Source organism: Belonocnema kinseyi, chromosome 1 (assembly GCF_010883055.1).
Source record: "Belonocnema kinseyi isolate 2016_QV_RU_SX_M_011 chromosome 1, B_treatae_v1, whole genome shotgun sequence".
Classification (NCBI taxonomy): Eukaryota; Metazoa; Arthropoda; class Insecta; order Hymenoptera; family Cynipidae; genus Belonocnema; species Belonocnema kinseyi.
Genome location: NC_046657.1, coordinates 92155188 through 92171368, shown reverse-complemented (window position 1 = coordinate 92171368; position 16181 = coordinate 92155188). Strand labels below are relative to the sequence as shown.

Here is a 16181-nt window from a genome sequence, read left to right as displayed (position 1 = left end):
AAACATCTTTTTTGAGAGCTTTCACTACTTATAATTTCTACCACTAATAATCGTAAAAAATTATATTGATATCAACTTCCTGTGATCGTTCTAAAGATTCTTAATAATGTAATACAACCAGTTTATTGATGTAAAACCTACGAAAGAGATACGTTGCAAGGTGCTACGAGAAATGTAATTGAAAAGAATAAAACTATCGCCTTATTCATTACTCAAGGGTTCTCCTACATTTACACTGTACGAGTACATAACATTCTAAAGGTCTCAGGCGATTACGCCGCTCTAAATCTACATGTTGTGAATCTCCTGCAATCTAAAGATTTTATCCAAATCTAATACATTCAGGATGCTTCGTCATTTTGCATTTTCAAGAAAACAAATTCTCATTAGGAATAAATTCAGCAGGTGAAAATATGCTATTTTAAACTTTTATTTTTATAAGTAATTAATTTAACTATAAAGCGATTCATAAATCTAATTTTCAGTCGAATTATTTATTCCTAATTTTCTATTTATTTAATCACCTCTTATGCTAAACCACATGTTTTAAATTGGGAACAAATTAAAAATATAACTGGCTTAAATCAGATCAAGTTTTAAACCCCTTTAAATATTCATTTTTAAGCAACTTTAAATACCAACTGTTTCAAATGCAGCTACATCTTAATTCAATACACTAAATTGAAACTTTTTATTATTTCTTTTTGTCTTTATGAAATCACCCTGGATGTATTCTACGCTTTAAATTACCTAGACAGCAAATACCTTTGATCGAATGTCTCCCGCATGAACTGTAAGCATGATCACTTGTAAATAGATTATTAATCACTGAGATGCTTATTATGACAGTAACCGATACTCTCGAACGTCAGGACAGAGTCGGTAAATCATTTTTAACCCCCTTATATATTCAATTTCGTTTAAAAATTCTGATCCCATTATTTCCCATTACTTACATCATAAAAGGTAAATAACAATTTTTTGACAGTATTGATAACACAGGCATGTATGACGCTTATTATGAAAAGAAGTATGTGCCTGTAAAAGAATCATTTAACATAGACTTTAGGCAGAAACGCGGGCTGTAAAAATTTCTGAACTCGAAATGAAATAGGGTGGAAAAATTTTCATTCCCTGACGGCAAATCGAAAAATCGGAATTTTTATATCGGTTAATATTTTACTCTCGCGCATCAAAGTTTTGAATTGTTAATACCAATTTGTTTACCATTTTTCTGCGAGTCAAAGAATTATAGTGAATTTCATTTAAATCAAGTTTTTGTTAATAAACAGTAGTATATACTTAGAAATTGAGCAACATTTTGTGTTTGTAATTATAATTTTTTGATGGGCATATGTCATTGGTTAAAAAAAAGCTGAGAAAATCGTACAGTTCATAAGGCTTAGGAGAGATAAACTCTTACGTATTTGTAATGTCTTATTATTTTTGACTTAATTCGGACCTTTAATTTATTCAAAACTACCACAATTTCCTCGAAATTTAGAAATTAGGAACACTAAGCTCCGGTGAAAAGTTATAAGCATTAATATTATATCAAATAGGAACAAACGACTATTAATCTCAAATTATATTATTTTATGGATTAAAAATTTATGAATTAACCGGATCAGCATTTATAAAAGAGAACAAAGAGCTATCGCGTTGAGAATTTGCCTGTAAATATCATTTTTAAGAGGATATGAAGAGAGTGTTCTCTAAAAATACAATGAAGAAAATCATTGGACATTAAAATCCCATTGAAAAAACATAAATACATCTCCGTATTTGCAATATATTTTGATTTGATAAACTTGATTTTCTAGTACAGAAAGCCGTGTAATATTCCAATTGATTGGTTGATTTCAATTGATTGGTCGTTTATTAAATTCTCTGAAAATATAAATTACGAAACACAGAGCGATGAGAAGCTAATGCAAAATTTCTCTGTGACAAGGCTTTCATTACTTTAAAAAATTTCAACATATAGCTACCGCACTCGTCAATATATCAATATTCGAATAAAATGGTACTTAAGGGATCCAGCGAACCTTTGTCAACTCATTAAATTGAAGTAACTCACCCTGGCGGCGATGGACGTAGTCGGTTTCTCGAGCAAGTCCCACAGCCACTTTTGATATTGGGCACATTTGCCCTCGCCAAACTCCTCCTCCTCCCGCTGCCTGAGAGATTCGGCCTCTTTTCTCATCTCCTCATGAACATGTTCCTTCCGCTGATGATATTTATGTTGGCAGCAACTTTCCAAGTAAAGCTCATCGACGCCCCAATACTCCAGGTCGTCACTGAAGGCCAAGACGCACATCTCGTCGACCAAATGAAGCTTTCCAGTACGGTAGAAGTTGAGGATGGAACTGAAAGACTTGGGATGTCGGTCGAAGAAATACTCATTGTCGACAAGAGAGTAATCATCACACAGCTCGGTGATGGCTTCGTGGGTGTTGCATTCTCGGAGGCGGCCAAGACGAGTATGAGGTAGGCGCTCGAGGGTCCGCCAAAGAACCTCGTGCTTAACACCTCCAACATTGATTGACACCCTTCGGTTTAGGGCCTTGGACCGCATGATCATGAAGGGCTCAGGGGGCAGCGAGGTCATGGATCGGGAGTAGGCACGCTGCTGCATCTGCAGCGGTAGGAAAGGTGGTGGCGGCGGGGGCGGGGGCGGGGATGATGATGTAGGAGGTGGCGGGAGAGGGGGCGGGAAAGAAGTTGGTAAGGGTGGAAGAATTTGGGAGAAAGGTGCATAACGGACCTCTTTACCTCCGACCACACCTGTCCCAGTGTAGCCGGACGCGTTCGTCGACGTTGCCGCTGCCGACGTCGCCGCCATAAATGAGGTAGTGACGCCGGTATCAAAGCCGTACCCATCCATGTGATAAACGGCAGGACACATACCCCCGATACCATTTCCATTGCGGTCTGATTCGACCTGGCCCGAATCAGCAGGTTCGTTGAGAATTAACCTCGTCAGCATCAGATGACTCTTGCAGCTGGATGAGAGCGAGATTGCACAGAGGGCAACCTTCTCCGTTTATCTTCATCCACCAGCGCAGCCTCTCTGCTCCGCTGTAGTCACGGTGACCCTGAGCCACGACATAGTCTGTAACAGACAAACAATGCTGTCTCGTTATTGCGTTCTCTTTTTTCTTTATTCAGGAAAAATATTGGGAAAAGAAAATCACAACTGGTGAGGAAAGTTATATTTCTTAAAGTGTTATTGTACATGTAGCGGTTGGGAGTCAAGAATCAGGAAAACATAAGTAAAAGTCGTCCTTCAAGTGAATTAACTTTATTGCTACTAAACAATCGATGAGGCCACAGGCCGTGCCGAAATTTTCAAGTGCGTAAAGGTAGAAACCTTAATAACTAACCTTCCCAATAATTGATAATGTTTTATTTTGAGTGTTGTCTGTATTCTGCATTAAATCCTCTTGAAAATGAAACTGTGACTTAAATATAGCGCCAATTTATGCCAATCAAAACACATAAACGTTTACTAGTTACGGTACAGCGGCACTAATCAGATTTAGAGTACCCCGTGTCTCAACTCTTCCTTAAGAAGCTAGCCTCTTCTAGGCAGACGTAGAGGATCAGTTCCTGTTAGTAATTATGATTATTTTAATCCTAATAATCCAACGAGAACAAGCCGGTTTAAAGTAGAGTTAAATTTTTTTCATTTTCGAAGACAACATTAAACTCATTGGCTTTTACAAACAAAGTTAACGTTGAGCATGATAATTTGTCATGCGTTCTTTCTGATTCATTGTATAAAAAAATGCATATTTTCCAAAATAATAAGATAGAGGAAGTTATTTTTTTCTTTTATTTCTCCTTAAGTTATATTTTCAGTGATTTTTAGTCATTAAAATCTGGATCAATGCGATTCATTCGTATTCTGTAACATTGAAACATATTCGAGCTCTCACAGTAACACACATTGAACACGAAATCTTTCACCTCTCGTACAAAAGTATTCAAGAGTTAGACGTTATATGCAAACTCTCGCATTAAGAAGTGTTGCACTTTTGTCCCAATGCCAGGTTTTCACAAAGCAGATTTCTAGAGAATATCTCGTAAACGCGAAGCAATACTATTTAATCCGACGTTTTTGCATTGTTGCATTTATTCAAGTCGGTATCAACTTATGATACCAGTCAGCTGGTACCAGTTACTGTTACATCAGTCTCTCATGTCAATTACGCATTGAGAAAAAATTGTGCTTTCAATTTCTGGCGATCAGTGTAAGACAGGGAATCCATTTTTGTTTAGTCTTATTTACTGGGCTCCAACACATCGATCCTATCTATCTATCCAATTCTTCAAATTGCTCACAATGAGTTCCAAGCTTTTCTGCCACAGTAGAAATTCCCTTTGTTAATTCTTTGTTCACGCACCTGAACCCTAAAGCGCTTAAAAATTAAATTCTTACGGTACCCTGGGTGATAGTAGGCACCGCAAGAGTAGGGAAATGCATCCTCAGGTATTAATACAGAATTCAGCCTGTATTCGTTTGGTTTCGGATTAATTGCGATTGCAGTTGGCGATGACGTACGGATTGAAAAGGATTGAAAAAGTAAGTACGAACGAGCATCAGATTCATTCAGATTGAATTCACTCATTGAAAAGGATTGAACAGTGGTTTTAGATTAGTTCCGAATTTATTCAGATTAGGGACACAATTTGAAAAGTACTGAAAGATGGGTTGACATAGTTGATGCATTTTTCTCGGATTCCTTTCGATTGGATATACGGCTTACGAAAAATTGAAAAGTTTGTTCAGTTCAGACTCAGATTAATTCGAATTGTACTTCTGATTGAACAAGATTGAAATGTGAGTTCCGATACTTAATATCGGTATAAGGATTGAGAACGATTGAAACACCTATTTAAACGAGACTCGATTTCATTCGGATTGAATTTTGACTTTACGCACGGATTTAAACGTTTTTAACGTCAGAATTTGATTGGATACAGATTCGTTTCTTTCAAGTTTTGTACTACCATTTTCTCTCAAAAACAAATTTATCGTGGTTTCTGAGATTTTTTAAAGCATTTGAATTTTAATAGAATAAATGCAGTATACACTACCCATTCAGAAATTTCCCCATCTTTTTCTATTTGAAGTTGGCTTCTGATGGCGCCCTTATCAAAATATCTAGTCCAGAAAAAACTGATTGTGTGCCCTATCAGAAGTTCCCTTACGTCTACCATATTAAATTTATTTCTAACCTTACATATTACTTAAATTATTAAATACATGTTGAAAATATTAATTTTTGCACATTCAAATTCAAAATTAAACCGCTACTACTCTAATATTACACCCCCTAGTGGCCATTTTTGTAATTAATTGGAAGCTCCAATAAGGGAAATTTCCCCTCCACGACATTCTCCGGACCTGTGCATACGACCACGGCTATTACAAATCTTTCTGTCTCTAATGGGGTCCCCGCCAGAGAATTCCTAAAATCTTATATTGCCTAAAATATTAATTTTGTAGGTTTTGAAGGTTTCAGTATGCAGAAATAATTTTTTTATGAGCATTTAAACTCGTAATTCTCGAAATTATTATTTAAGGCACTATTGAATATTTTCTTCGGGGCCAGGCAAATATTTGTCAGTTAAAGTTAAAGAGGTTATGTCGAGTACATCTGACCAGTGCTTTAACAGAGTAGTACTGCCCTGTACTGATCACCAGTACAGGTAATCAGCAGTTCGCCTAGTGCTGGCTAATGGCTAGCTATAAATGTTTAGAAAAAATGTTATTTTATCTCAATCTTAAACTATGTAAAATGGTATAAAACACCTAAAAACAAAAATTGTATAATAATAAATATTTAATTAGAAAAACAGAGTTCACAATTTTTTTTGGCTTTTCGAGTTATAGCTTATGAAATTTTATTTGTAATATAACCTTTTTAAATGTAACTATATGTATTCACCCTAAAAAGGACCAATAATATTTAGAGTCAAAATAGCCGCAATCAATTAATATTTATTTTTCAAATACCATTTTGTCATATCGTTAGAATATATCAGCAACGGTTGTTAAAGTTAACCAAAATGTTTGAATTAAATCTTAATTTTTGAAATTATAAATGATATTTGAACGATATGTAGTCGTATGATGATGAATGGATAAGAGTACTTGCTGCTAGTAGCGTGATAGTACACTGTAGGAGCCCCGCAGAGGCCTTTTACTTTAATTGGGTTGTAGGCGGGCTGACACCACTAGAACACTGCTAGAAAATCTAACAAGGCCCCCATGGCCTCAGCGTTTCGTTCTAGATGGATTCATAATAGTTTTCCTCACTAGAACCCGATTCGAGGTAAGGAAAACTCGTCAGAACCCTACTAGAAACCTTTCGAAATTTCTGCACGGGTACTAAAATAATGAAGTAGACAGCTATGATTTGGTCAGATGCATAAGTATTGTAAATGAGCATTTGTTTACATATATTTTTAAATAATTATCGAAACCTTCAGAAATGATGACATTTTTCTAACGTTCTTTAAGAAAGTTTTTCCTTGAATGCAAACCAAGTTTGATACTGATTAAATAAAAGGTGTAAAAATTAATTGATTAATTCTTATAGTAGTTATTTATACGTACTAAGAAAAGCAATTTATAACTAAAATTAAATTACTTTTTACCAAGGGCATGCTCACACGAACGAAAGATCAATTTTCTAATTTAATATTATAATGCTTCTTATATAAAACGAGGTTTGGGGTCATACATGGGTCTATACACTCTGTGAATAACTAAGCAGATTAATTTTGTTCTGTAACTTGAACTCATTTCTTATTATCTTTTGTTATTTTGTATGTGCTCGTATGTATTTCCACAAAGTTCTATAAATCTATACATTTTTCCTTGTCCGGATGATGCTTTTATCGATTACTAAACTTTCCATCGCTGCCACAACTTAAACGAGTAGACATGAAAGTATTCTTAGAAATCTAATTTATTGTCGCGTAAGTTTATGACATGAATGAATGAATATCTGTAGGGGAAAGATGTCCCACAGAGAGTCAGAGAAGCTTGAACTGGAATAGATGTTTATTTTTAAATTATCTTGAAAAGTTTGACGCGTGGTAATAAAGTCGTATCCTTTATATAGTTAAAACCGTAAAGAAGAAATTTTTTTATTATTCAGTAAGGAGCACTGAATTTGACTCCCCTATGTTGAGGATACACAGGTGTGTAGTCAAGCCTTGCATATCAATCTCAATTCAAGAATAAAAATACTTTTTTGTCAGACCCCACTTGAAAACGCGCCATTGCATGCACATTCAGTAGGCGTAATGAGGCCGCTTCCAGCCAAGAGACATTCGCACATGCGCACTCCGCCGCCGGGCGAACGTGAAACTTTACGCCCGCTATATAAAACTTTACGCTCGATAAATAAAAGTTTATGCTCGCTATACATAAACTGCACCACGCAAGTGAGAATAGGGAGAAAATTATACTTATCTTTTAAAAAATTGCATCGCTGAAGCCCACCGTTACCCTTTGGCTGAGCACTCTATTTATTTCTTTTAATCATAATTTAAAATTGTTAAGAACACCAAACACCTTTCATCTGCTTCACATATTAATTTTCAAGGAGGGACACAACATATGTTCCCTTCCCCTTTCCAGGTCCCCCTTCCACTTGCCAGGACTACAAGTTTAGACTGGATCTATAAAATAAGTAAGTACGGTGACGAAAAATTACTTAACTGACTTGTTTTTTCTGAAATATTAGAAGTTAAAAAAGGCCCTTTAAGGCGTAGCATTTTTGTTAAAGAGGCTATACTGGGAAAATGAAAAATGAATACCCTGCTCCATTACCATTATTTCTTTTTTTATCCACCCGAGCTATGTGAAAAGGAAATTGTACGGTGCAGCGTTTTTTTTTAAAAGGCAATCCTCGAAAAAGGATACGTATTGAATAGTAACACACCCTATTCTGTTTTGAGTAACACCATAAGTGCGTATTCAGCGCCTGTAAACAATCTTTAAATTAGTATTTATAATCCTATGCCTGTGCGCGATTTACGGTTAGTCCTAGACTTATAATAAAGTAATTACGTACTGTGATCTGATTTTCTAAAGAAAAGCTTTAACAGACTTTACGATGTAAAGAAAATTATTATTTCAGGGCCGATTACAGGTATTGAAATAAGATTTAGAAAAAACAGTTCGGAGTGGTATTAAAATGAGACCACTAGTGGAAACCTAGCTTCCTTAATTTTACTTCGAAAATAACAACATGAAGTTATCCTATTCAAAAGCAAGACACACAAAAAATGATAGCATCAAAAAGAGATTTTGAGGCCTTAAAATTGCACTTCTGACTACGTGATTCATAGAGAAAAAACTCAATTTCATGAAATAGAGTAGTTTTCGCTATTCTGTTTAATAAGCTCCAAACATATATATCAAAGCATTATGCCACTTTATATAGCAACAGCTCCGAGTAATCTAATTCGATTACTGTCTACAATCTTCAATTAAGCACTTTGTCTTGCAAGAGAATTTTCCATGCAGTTCTCTTTCGAAGAAAGCGTGACTTGACGTATAATAACACGAAACGGTACACTAATGTGCATTTTATTTTTGTACAGCGCAATACCTGCACGCGACTTGCATTTTCAACAAAGTGAATTATTTCCGCTTCACAAACGTGAATTATTGTAATGTAAAAGAAGAACAAAATTAGAGATAAAGAAGGAAAGTAGTTAGGCGCAATACATAAATTTTGAGAATGTGCTTCTACTCGTACACGTAAACACAGATTCAGATGTTCACCAAGTGTTTATTGGGTTCCGGGAAAGATGCCAGGAACGGCGATCACGATTGGCTTTGTCACCGGTATTTGCAGCCCATTATCACTTCTTGTGCATACAATGCAACTGTTGTGTTGCTTGGCATTCCGATAAGATAATGAGATACTTACTAGAAATCATAAAGTGCTCATTTTTATGTTTCTGATTATCAGCAATAGACCAAAATTGTTTGTGAATTTAATTTACATACATATAGAAGTAGAGGAAATCTCTTTACAGTACTATATGATTCATATACTGTGGTTGGTAGGCACACTAAATATTCATTAATTAAAAGCACACATACAAATACGTAAAATAATTAATTTTAATTTTAATTTATTAGTACTTATATTAGTCCAAATATTATTTAAATTAAATAAATTATTTTATATGCATCAGTATTTTTAATGAATGATTATTTACAGTACGAAAGTTACTCCTATAATATACCGACATTATATGTATTATATACTCTTTAAATTAAAAGGAAATCGAAAAATCCAATCAAAACTTTTTTCAGAACTATTGAAAAAGAACACCTTTGCTTTTGTGGTTGCATATGTTTTGGAAAAAATGAAAATTTTTATTTTTAGTGAAACGGTAGTGAAACTAGACAAGTGGGAAGTTTGCCGAAAAGCCAGAGGCAAATCAAAAACGAGTTGGTGGCGAGCTGGTAGTGAGCGCAAGCACAACAGCTAGACAAATTATTTTTATAACACGAAAATCTAAAATCCCCTGCACTGATTACGAACAATTTTTCTTAGGAAACAGATAATGCATATATGCATATATGCTGAGCCTATTCTCGAAATATCCTAACATTGTATATTCAGCTTTTAAAATGAAATTTGATACGCTGACTATGTACGTAAAATTTGCATAATTTGATTAAAAATGATACACAGTTGCAGGCACATACATACACATGCACACATGTACAAAATAATTGGTTAAAAAACCACCGCAGGTCCCCTTGGAAGTCACTGCCATCCAAGAAAATAGTACTCTAAGTTTTAAAAAGAACTGTCGTACATTACACCTATAACCATGCATCACGACCGTTTGATGGGTGGTCATAAGGTAAGATGGAATCACAATCACGGACCGTTGTGTCTTGAAAATACTGAGCAAACGAAGAATGACATCTCTCAACATTTATCTCAAATCAAATCTTAGGTAGGTAAGATATTGCGGTAAATGATTTAAAAAATAAATTTCAATAGTGTGGGAGTTACGCCACTTTGAATTTTTTAATGCATATATTTTCATATCCAATAAAAAAGTGTCGAAAATTTTTTGATTTTAATTTTTGTTTTAAGCTTAATTTTTTGTTCCCTTTTCACTTGCAAGTTATTCCTTGTGATTTAATCTTTCATTTGAAAAATAACTTTATAGCATTTTCTCGTTTCCGAGTTATGCACTTTTAAGTTGAAGCGTGCACGTACACTCTCCCGCGCAACGGCCTAAAGTGGTCCAGAAATGAATTTTTCAGACAAATTTGTCTATTCAGGATACAGTTTTTAACCATTTTAAGTTTCTTTCAAAACACTCTGGATTGAATGTCTCACAAAAATGAGAATACCACTTTTTTAAATACTTGAACAAATATAGCGGCAAAATTGTTAATTTGAAAGATATAATATTTTTATCTATAAATGCATCTCTTAAATAAAACCATTGCTAGTCAAAACTGATAAAAATACTTAGAAATCATCAATATTTTATTAAAAATTATGTTTAATTACTATATAAAATTCATTTAACAAATGCAACACTTCAGGGAAAAAAAACTTGAAAAATTTCCTAGATAAGTGCTGGACTTTTGGATGAGCCATAATTCAGGCAGATTACAAAAAAATTTGTACATTCAAGAAATGGTTATCAAAAAAACTCTTTATATTTTTAAAGGCTTCCATGAAATAAGTGCGTGATTTAGAAACTAAGGAGTAGAATACGAGTCAGAGAAACACTCCTTGACCAGATTGGTGACCATTGTCTCACTAATTTAAAATGATTAAATGCGCAAATAAATTGCTTACAACAAAAAGTGATTGCAAAACATTAAAAAATGTTATATTAAGAATGATTTAAAATGATTATTTTGTGATGAAAAAGGTATGCCTTAATTATAATTTAAAAACAATCATTTATTTTAAAAACTGATGGCAAAAGGTATTTAAATCTCCAAGATTAGATCAGAGATCAAATTCCTTAACAAAAGTTGCACGATTGGTTCTTAAACGAACATTATTGCAGGCTTCACAATTTAAAGTGGCAGTAACTATTCCGACGTAGTTCTCGATCTGCTTGACATCACGTACTTATGATAACCCTTATTTCTATTCGAAACAAATTAGCAGACATCGATATTGAAAATTAAAATTTATTTATCTAGAATCTTTAACGATAGTAACACATCTAGTTATCGAAACACGCGATTGAATTTGAGTACAATTGGTCGTAAGTTAAGAGTTACTTTAAATCCAGTTGAAAAAAACTTGTTGCTTTCACAACTGAAGCTTCAGTTAATTATTACGTTAATACTGGCTCTTCAGCTAAACAGATAAAAGAAATGACAAATTTTTTACGAAGTATTGTAGGTAAAAAACCTGTTCCACCTTATTATCTCAAACATGTGTCCGAAAGAACAAAAACACTAGATAGTGTATAGAAAAGCGATGTGTGCAAATTTGAAGTTTCAAAATTCAGAGAGAAAACTTAGAAGACCTGTAGTTTGAGCAGACACAGAAGAAATTTTAGAGTTAGTTTCAGAGAAAAGAGGTATAATAGGCAATGTACTCGTCAAAATGATGATGGATGGAGGTCAATATTTTTTGAAAATATGCTAAACAATATTTAATAAGCCTGCTTCGCCAGAAATAAACAGAGCACGGTGAGCTGAAAGACACTTTTAGCTGGTCGGCCATGCCGAAAAAAACGGACTAGGTAGATTTGTTTGGAAGGCTTTCAAGAATTGAAAAAACCTGGAATCAAAATCCTAGCTGATCGTTTTTTACAAATTTTAAGGGAAAACTATAATTTTTTTATTAATAACCACTCTTAGCTTTTAACCCAGGATCAACGACGAGGACGTGGTGGTTGGCTGACCCCATTATTTTTTTTTCACTTCTTAACATTGTAAATAAGATCTGTAATTTATCAAAAAAATAAAATTGACGTCAATAAATATGGATAACAACTTCAATGTAAAAGGCACTTCATAAATGTTTTGAAGATAATTCAACTACAGCAATTCTTAGCTTCTCTGCATATAAGGTATGATTAGAGTGACTAACTTTATGTTTATTCCAGAATTTCAAAAACTCGTGATGAATTGATTCTCCACTTTGTTCAGACCATAATCCCAAACCACATTTTGATTCCAAAAAACTTAAGCATTTATCAATATGCTTTACTATTACATGTACCTTCAAAGTTTCAGAAATCTCTGTTGCCAAAAAAGTTTTTCTAAATTCAGTAATAACTAGTTATTTCTAGTTTTTCTAGTTTTTCTAAATAGTTATTTCTAGTTTTTCTAAATTCAGTAATAACTAGTTATTACTGAATTTAGAAAAACTTTTTTGGCAACAGAGATTTCTGAAACTTTGAAAGCATATTGATAAATGCTTAAGTTTTTTGGAATCAAAATGTGGTTTGGGATTATGGTCTGAACAAAGTGGAGAATCAATTCATCACGAGTTTTTGAAATTCTGGAATAAACATAAAGTTAGTCACTCTAATCATACCTTATATGCAGAGAAGCTAAGAATTGCTGTAGTTGAATTATCTTCAAAACATTTATGAAGTGCCTTTTACATTGAAGTTGTTATCCATATTTATTTACGTTAATTTTATTGTTTTGATAAATTACAGATCTTATTTACAATGTTAAGAAGTGAAAAAAAAAATAATGGGGTCAGCCGACCACCACGTCCTCGTCGTTGATCCTGGGTTAAAAGCTAAGAGTGGTTATTGATAAAAAAATTATAGTTTTCCCTTAAAATTTGTAAAACACGATCAGCTATGATTTTGATTCCAGGTTTTTTCAATTCGTGAAAGCCTTCCAAACAAATCTACCTAGTCCGTTTTTTTCGGCATGGTCGACCAGCTAAAAGTGTCTTTCAGCTCACCGGGAGAGGGAGTCTTTATTCCGAAGGTGGTACTTGTGCCCAAAAAGCTAAATTAACAAGTGTCAAAAGACTAATATTGTTAGCTGTCGTGCAAGATGTAAAAGAATCTCATGAAAATGTACAATCCTTATTCAATTTAACCAACGTCAACAACGTTCCTCTTAAGTTACTCTGTGATTTTAAACTTTTACTCGTCCTTAAAGGTCAACAGGTAGCCACTTCAATGTATCCTTGTCTGTACCGTTTTATTTCACTCAAAGAACTAAAAGACAATAAGAAGCCGATTCAACCAATAGTGAGCAAGATGATGAATCTAATACTGGGTCGAAATGATAAAAAGTTAGTAACGCTCGTTTACGTTTAAAAACTCATGGAGATTTAAAAAATGATCATGAGTAGCTTACTCTTGAAGGTGGAAATAAGAAACTTGTAATGGAAAATCATAGCACTATTAACTCACTCCTCCTCAAAGAAGCAGACAATGTACTTGTTATTGAAAAATGTCCAATTTCCAAATAACATATTTTACAGAGTTATGTTAACCATTTGTTCTGGAATGGATTAGTGCCGCTACTTACAAAAGCAAAAGCGTTACTGTAGCCAAAGATGTTGAACATCATTGCAAAGAATTATCATGGAGACATTTTTTAAGAAAATGCTTGTAGACAACTTCTACAAGAGTCAGATGCACTTCATGATTCAGAAATGTATTCAGATGTAGGTATATGAACAAAATTGTGGATTTTTGTTTTTCTACGTTGACACCCCGTCAGGATTTTAATAAATTCATTAGAGAGTTGAAAAAAGCTTCTGCTAATAAAAAGGTTTCAGTGATATTAATATTTCACGTCATTTTTAAACATCTTGAGCATTCCTTGCATTTTTTGGATGGCGAAGGATTTGGATTGTGGTCAGAGCAGCCAGGTGAATCAGTTCACAGAGGCTTTTTAACCGTTTGGAACCGCTACAAAATCAACGTTATAGATGATCCATTTTATCGCGAAAGATTAAGAAAAAGGGTCGCAGAATACTCCTCCATGCATATTTAGATTTTACATTACACATTTTAATAAATTATTTCGTTCAAACGGTATCGTTCTTTTTATCATTCTTCCACCCACGTCGTAGTTCTGGATTAGGCTGAGAGTGGTACAAGAGTAGGAATCACGTGAAAAAATTACTAGCTTTTATATTTCGCGAAAGCATGTAGTCAAAAATAAGTAAAAATGTTGAAAAAACCGCCAAACAGTAAGCTAGAATTTCATTGGGAACGGGTTTTGAAACTATAGAATAGCTGGAATAAGATGGCGTGAACCGCTTCATTAGGCATTTTCATGAAAAGTCTTTTTGATTGAGGATAGATTTCATGCCTAATCTGAAATATTAGTCGGTCTGATTTTTTTACCCGCCTCAGGTAAAAAAGTTACATACAGTTTATATATAGTGAACAAGACAAAGATATTCTTCATTTGTTTTATAAATTTTTCTGTATAAGACAAATTAAAAATAAAAGTACTTCATCGACCATATATATATAATTAAAAATTTGTCATAAAGACAACCGTAGGATTTCGCCGGGAGCGGGTGCTAATCTGGAAAATTGCACCTGCTCCCAGCGAAATCGCGGTAAAATTTCAGCCACAACCACGTCTCACGACCGTGAGATAGGTGGTTACAGTCTGTAAAGGAATCAATACGACATCCAGCAAAAGCCTCGTGCAACCTAAAAACACGGAGCGACTCAAGGACAACCGCCTTCTGCATTTTTCCCGCAAGTGTTTTAGCATATTGTTGACACGCAGGGATGCTTTTTAGGCCATTAGCAAGTGAAAGCTTGGCCCCTCAAAGAGCGCCGATGATAAGGACAATTAGTTTAACAGAATATTCCGGGTACAATAGTTGTAACTCCCTTATAAGGTCTCGATACCTCTCTTTCTTTTCATTCTCCTTGGTTATGATGTTTTTGTCAGCTGGTGCCGAAAATTCGATAACGAACATGGTTCGCTTCTCGAAATCAAGAAGAACCATGTCAGGCCACGAGTGAGCAACAGAAACAATTGTCGAGAATATAAAGTTCCAGTATATGCGGCACTTCCCATTCTCGACAATTGACTCAATTTCCCTAGGAGCATTTAGAGGAGCGATATTAAGGTTAATGCCGTAAGAGTGACAGAGATGTTAATAAAGCACTCTTAGTGCCGTATTGTGCCTTTGAATGTAGGTCGTTCCCGCGTGAGTTGGACAACTAGATAGCATGTGAGCTAAGTGCTCGGGGTGTGCATGGCATGCCCTGCAGCTATTATCGGGAATGTCTTGGCTCAAAATGTGGCGAAGGCATGTTAAATTGAAAATGACACCGTCTTGGCATGCAAAGATGAAACCCTCCGTACCAGACTTTAATCCGGGCGATTTAAGGAAAGCAAACGTTAGCTCATAAGACATTGACTGATCCTTCACATTTCTGTGGAAGATACCGTGCATCTTCTTATCGAGGAACTGTTCACGAAAGTTTTTCTCTTGTGCTTTCTTAATCCGGGCTTTCAGGAGTGAGTACTCGAGATAGATAAGATTTGATGCATTTTGCTCACCCCTAATACTGAAATCAAGTCCGAGTGTTTCAGCAGCCTCCTCCGCTGCTTTGTACAGAAACGCTCCTTTGCCCACTTCTTCGTGATTCCAGACCATTTTAAGAAGAGGGTCTCTTCCATTTGCAACTCTATGTGCTGTACCCAGAATAATCTTGTTGTGAAGACATTCAAGACTCAATATTCCGCGACCTCCTTGACGGCGTGAGATGTACAGTCGCGGAACGGAAGACTTAAGATGCATGTATTTGTTCATGTGCATAACCTTTCTTGTCCCGATATCAAGGGATCTGAGCTCGTTTTTCGTCCATGGAACTACTCCAAGTGAATAGAGTAGTACCGGGACGGTAAGCATGTTCGTTGCAGATACTTTGTTCCTCGCCGACAGTTCGGAATACCAAATTTGCCAGATAAGACGTTTGCATCTGCTTCGGAGAGTATCCTTTATAGATGTCACATCCTGAATGCGGCTCTGTGGCATGCCCAGGTATGTATAAGGCTCTCCAGCGCAAAGGTTTCGTATGGTGCTTCCATCAACGAGCTCAGGATCTTCAGGGATGCCATTAACTTTTCCTCGCTTCAAATAAACCTTGGCGCATTTGTCTAACCCAAATTCCATTCCAATTTCCTTAGT

At 35.0% G+C, this 16181-nt stretch overlaps 1 protein-coding gene across 4 annotated transcripts in view; it reads right to left on the bottom strand.

The window, feature by feature from the left end:
* The window catches only part of LOC117183066 (potassium voltage-gated channel protein Shab), a 164409-nt gene that overhangs the window by 106586 nt on the left and 41642 nt on the right, over positions 1-16181 (bottom strand). For all 4 annotated transcript variants that reach the window (XR_004468342.1, XM_033376223.1, XM_033376232.1 and 1 more), the window contains exon 2: positions 2081-3115. Coding sequence is in view for 3 of the 4 variants with exons in the window: in XM_033376223.1 (XP_033232114.1) it covers positions 2081-2989 (909 nt within the window). In the remaining variant the exon portion in view is untranslated. The remainder of the gene's footprint in view (positions 1-2080; positions 3116-16181) is intronic.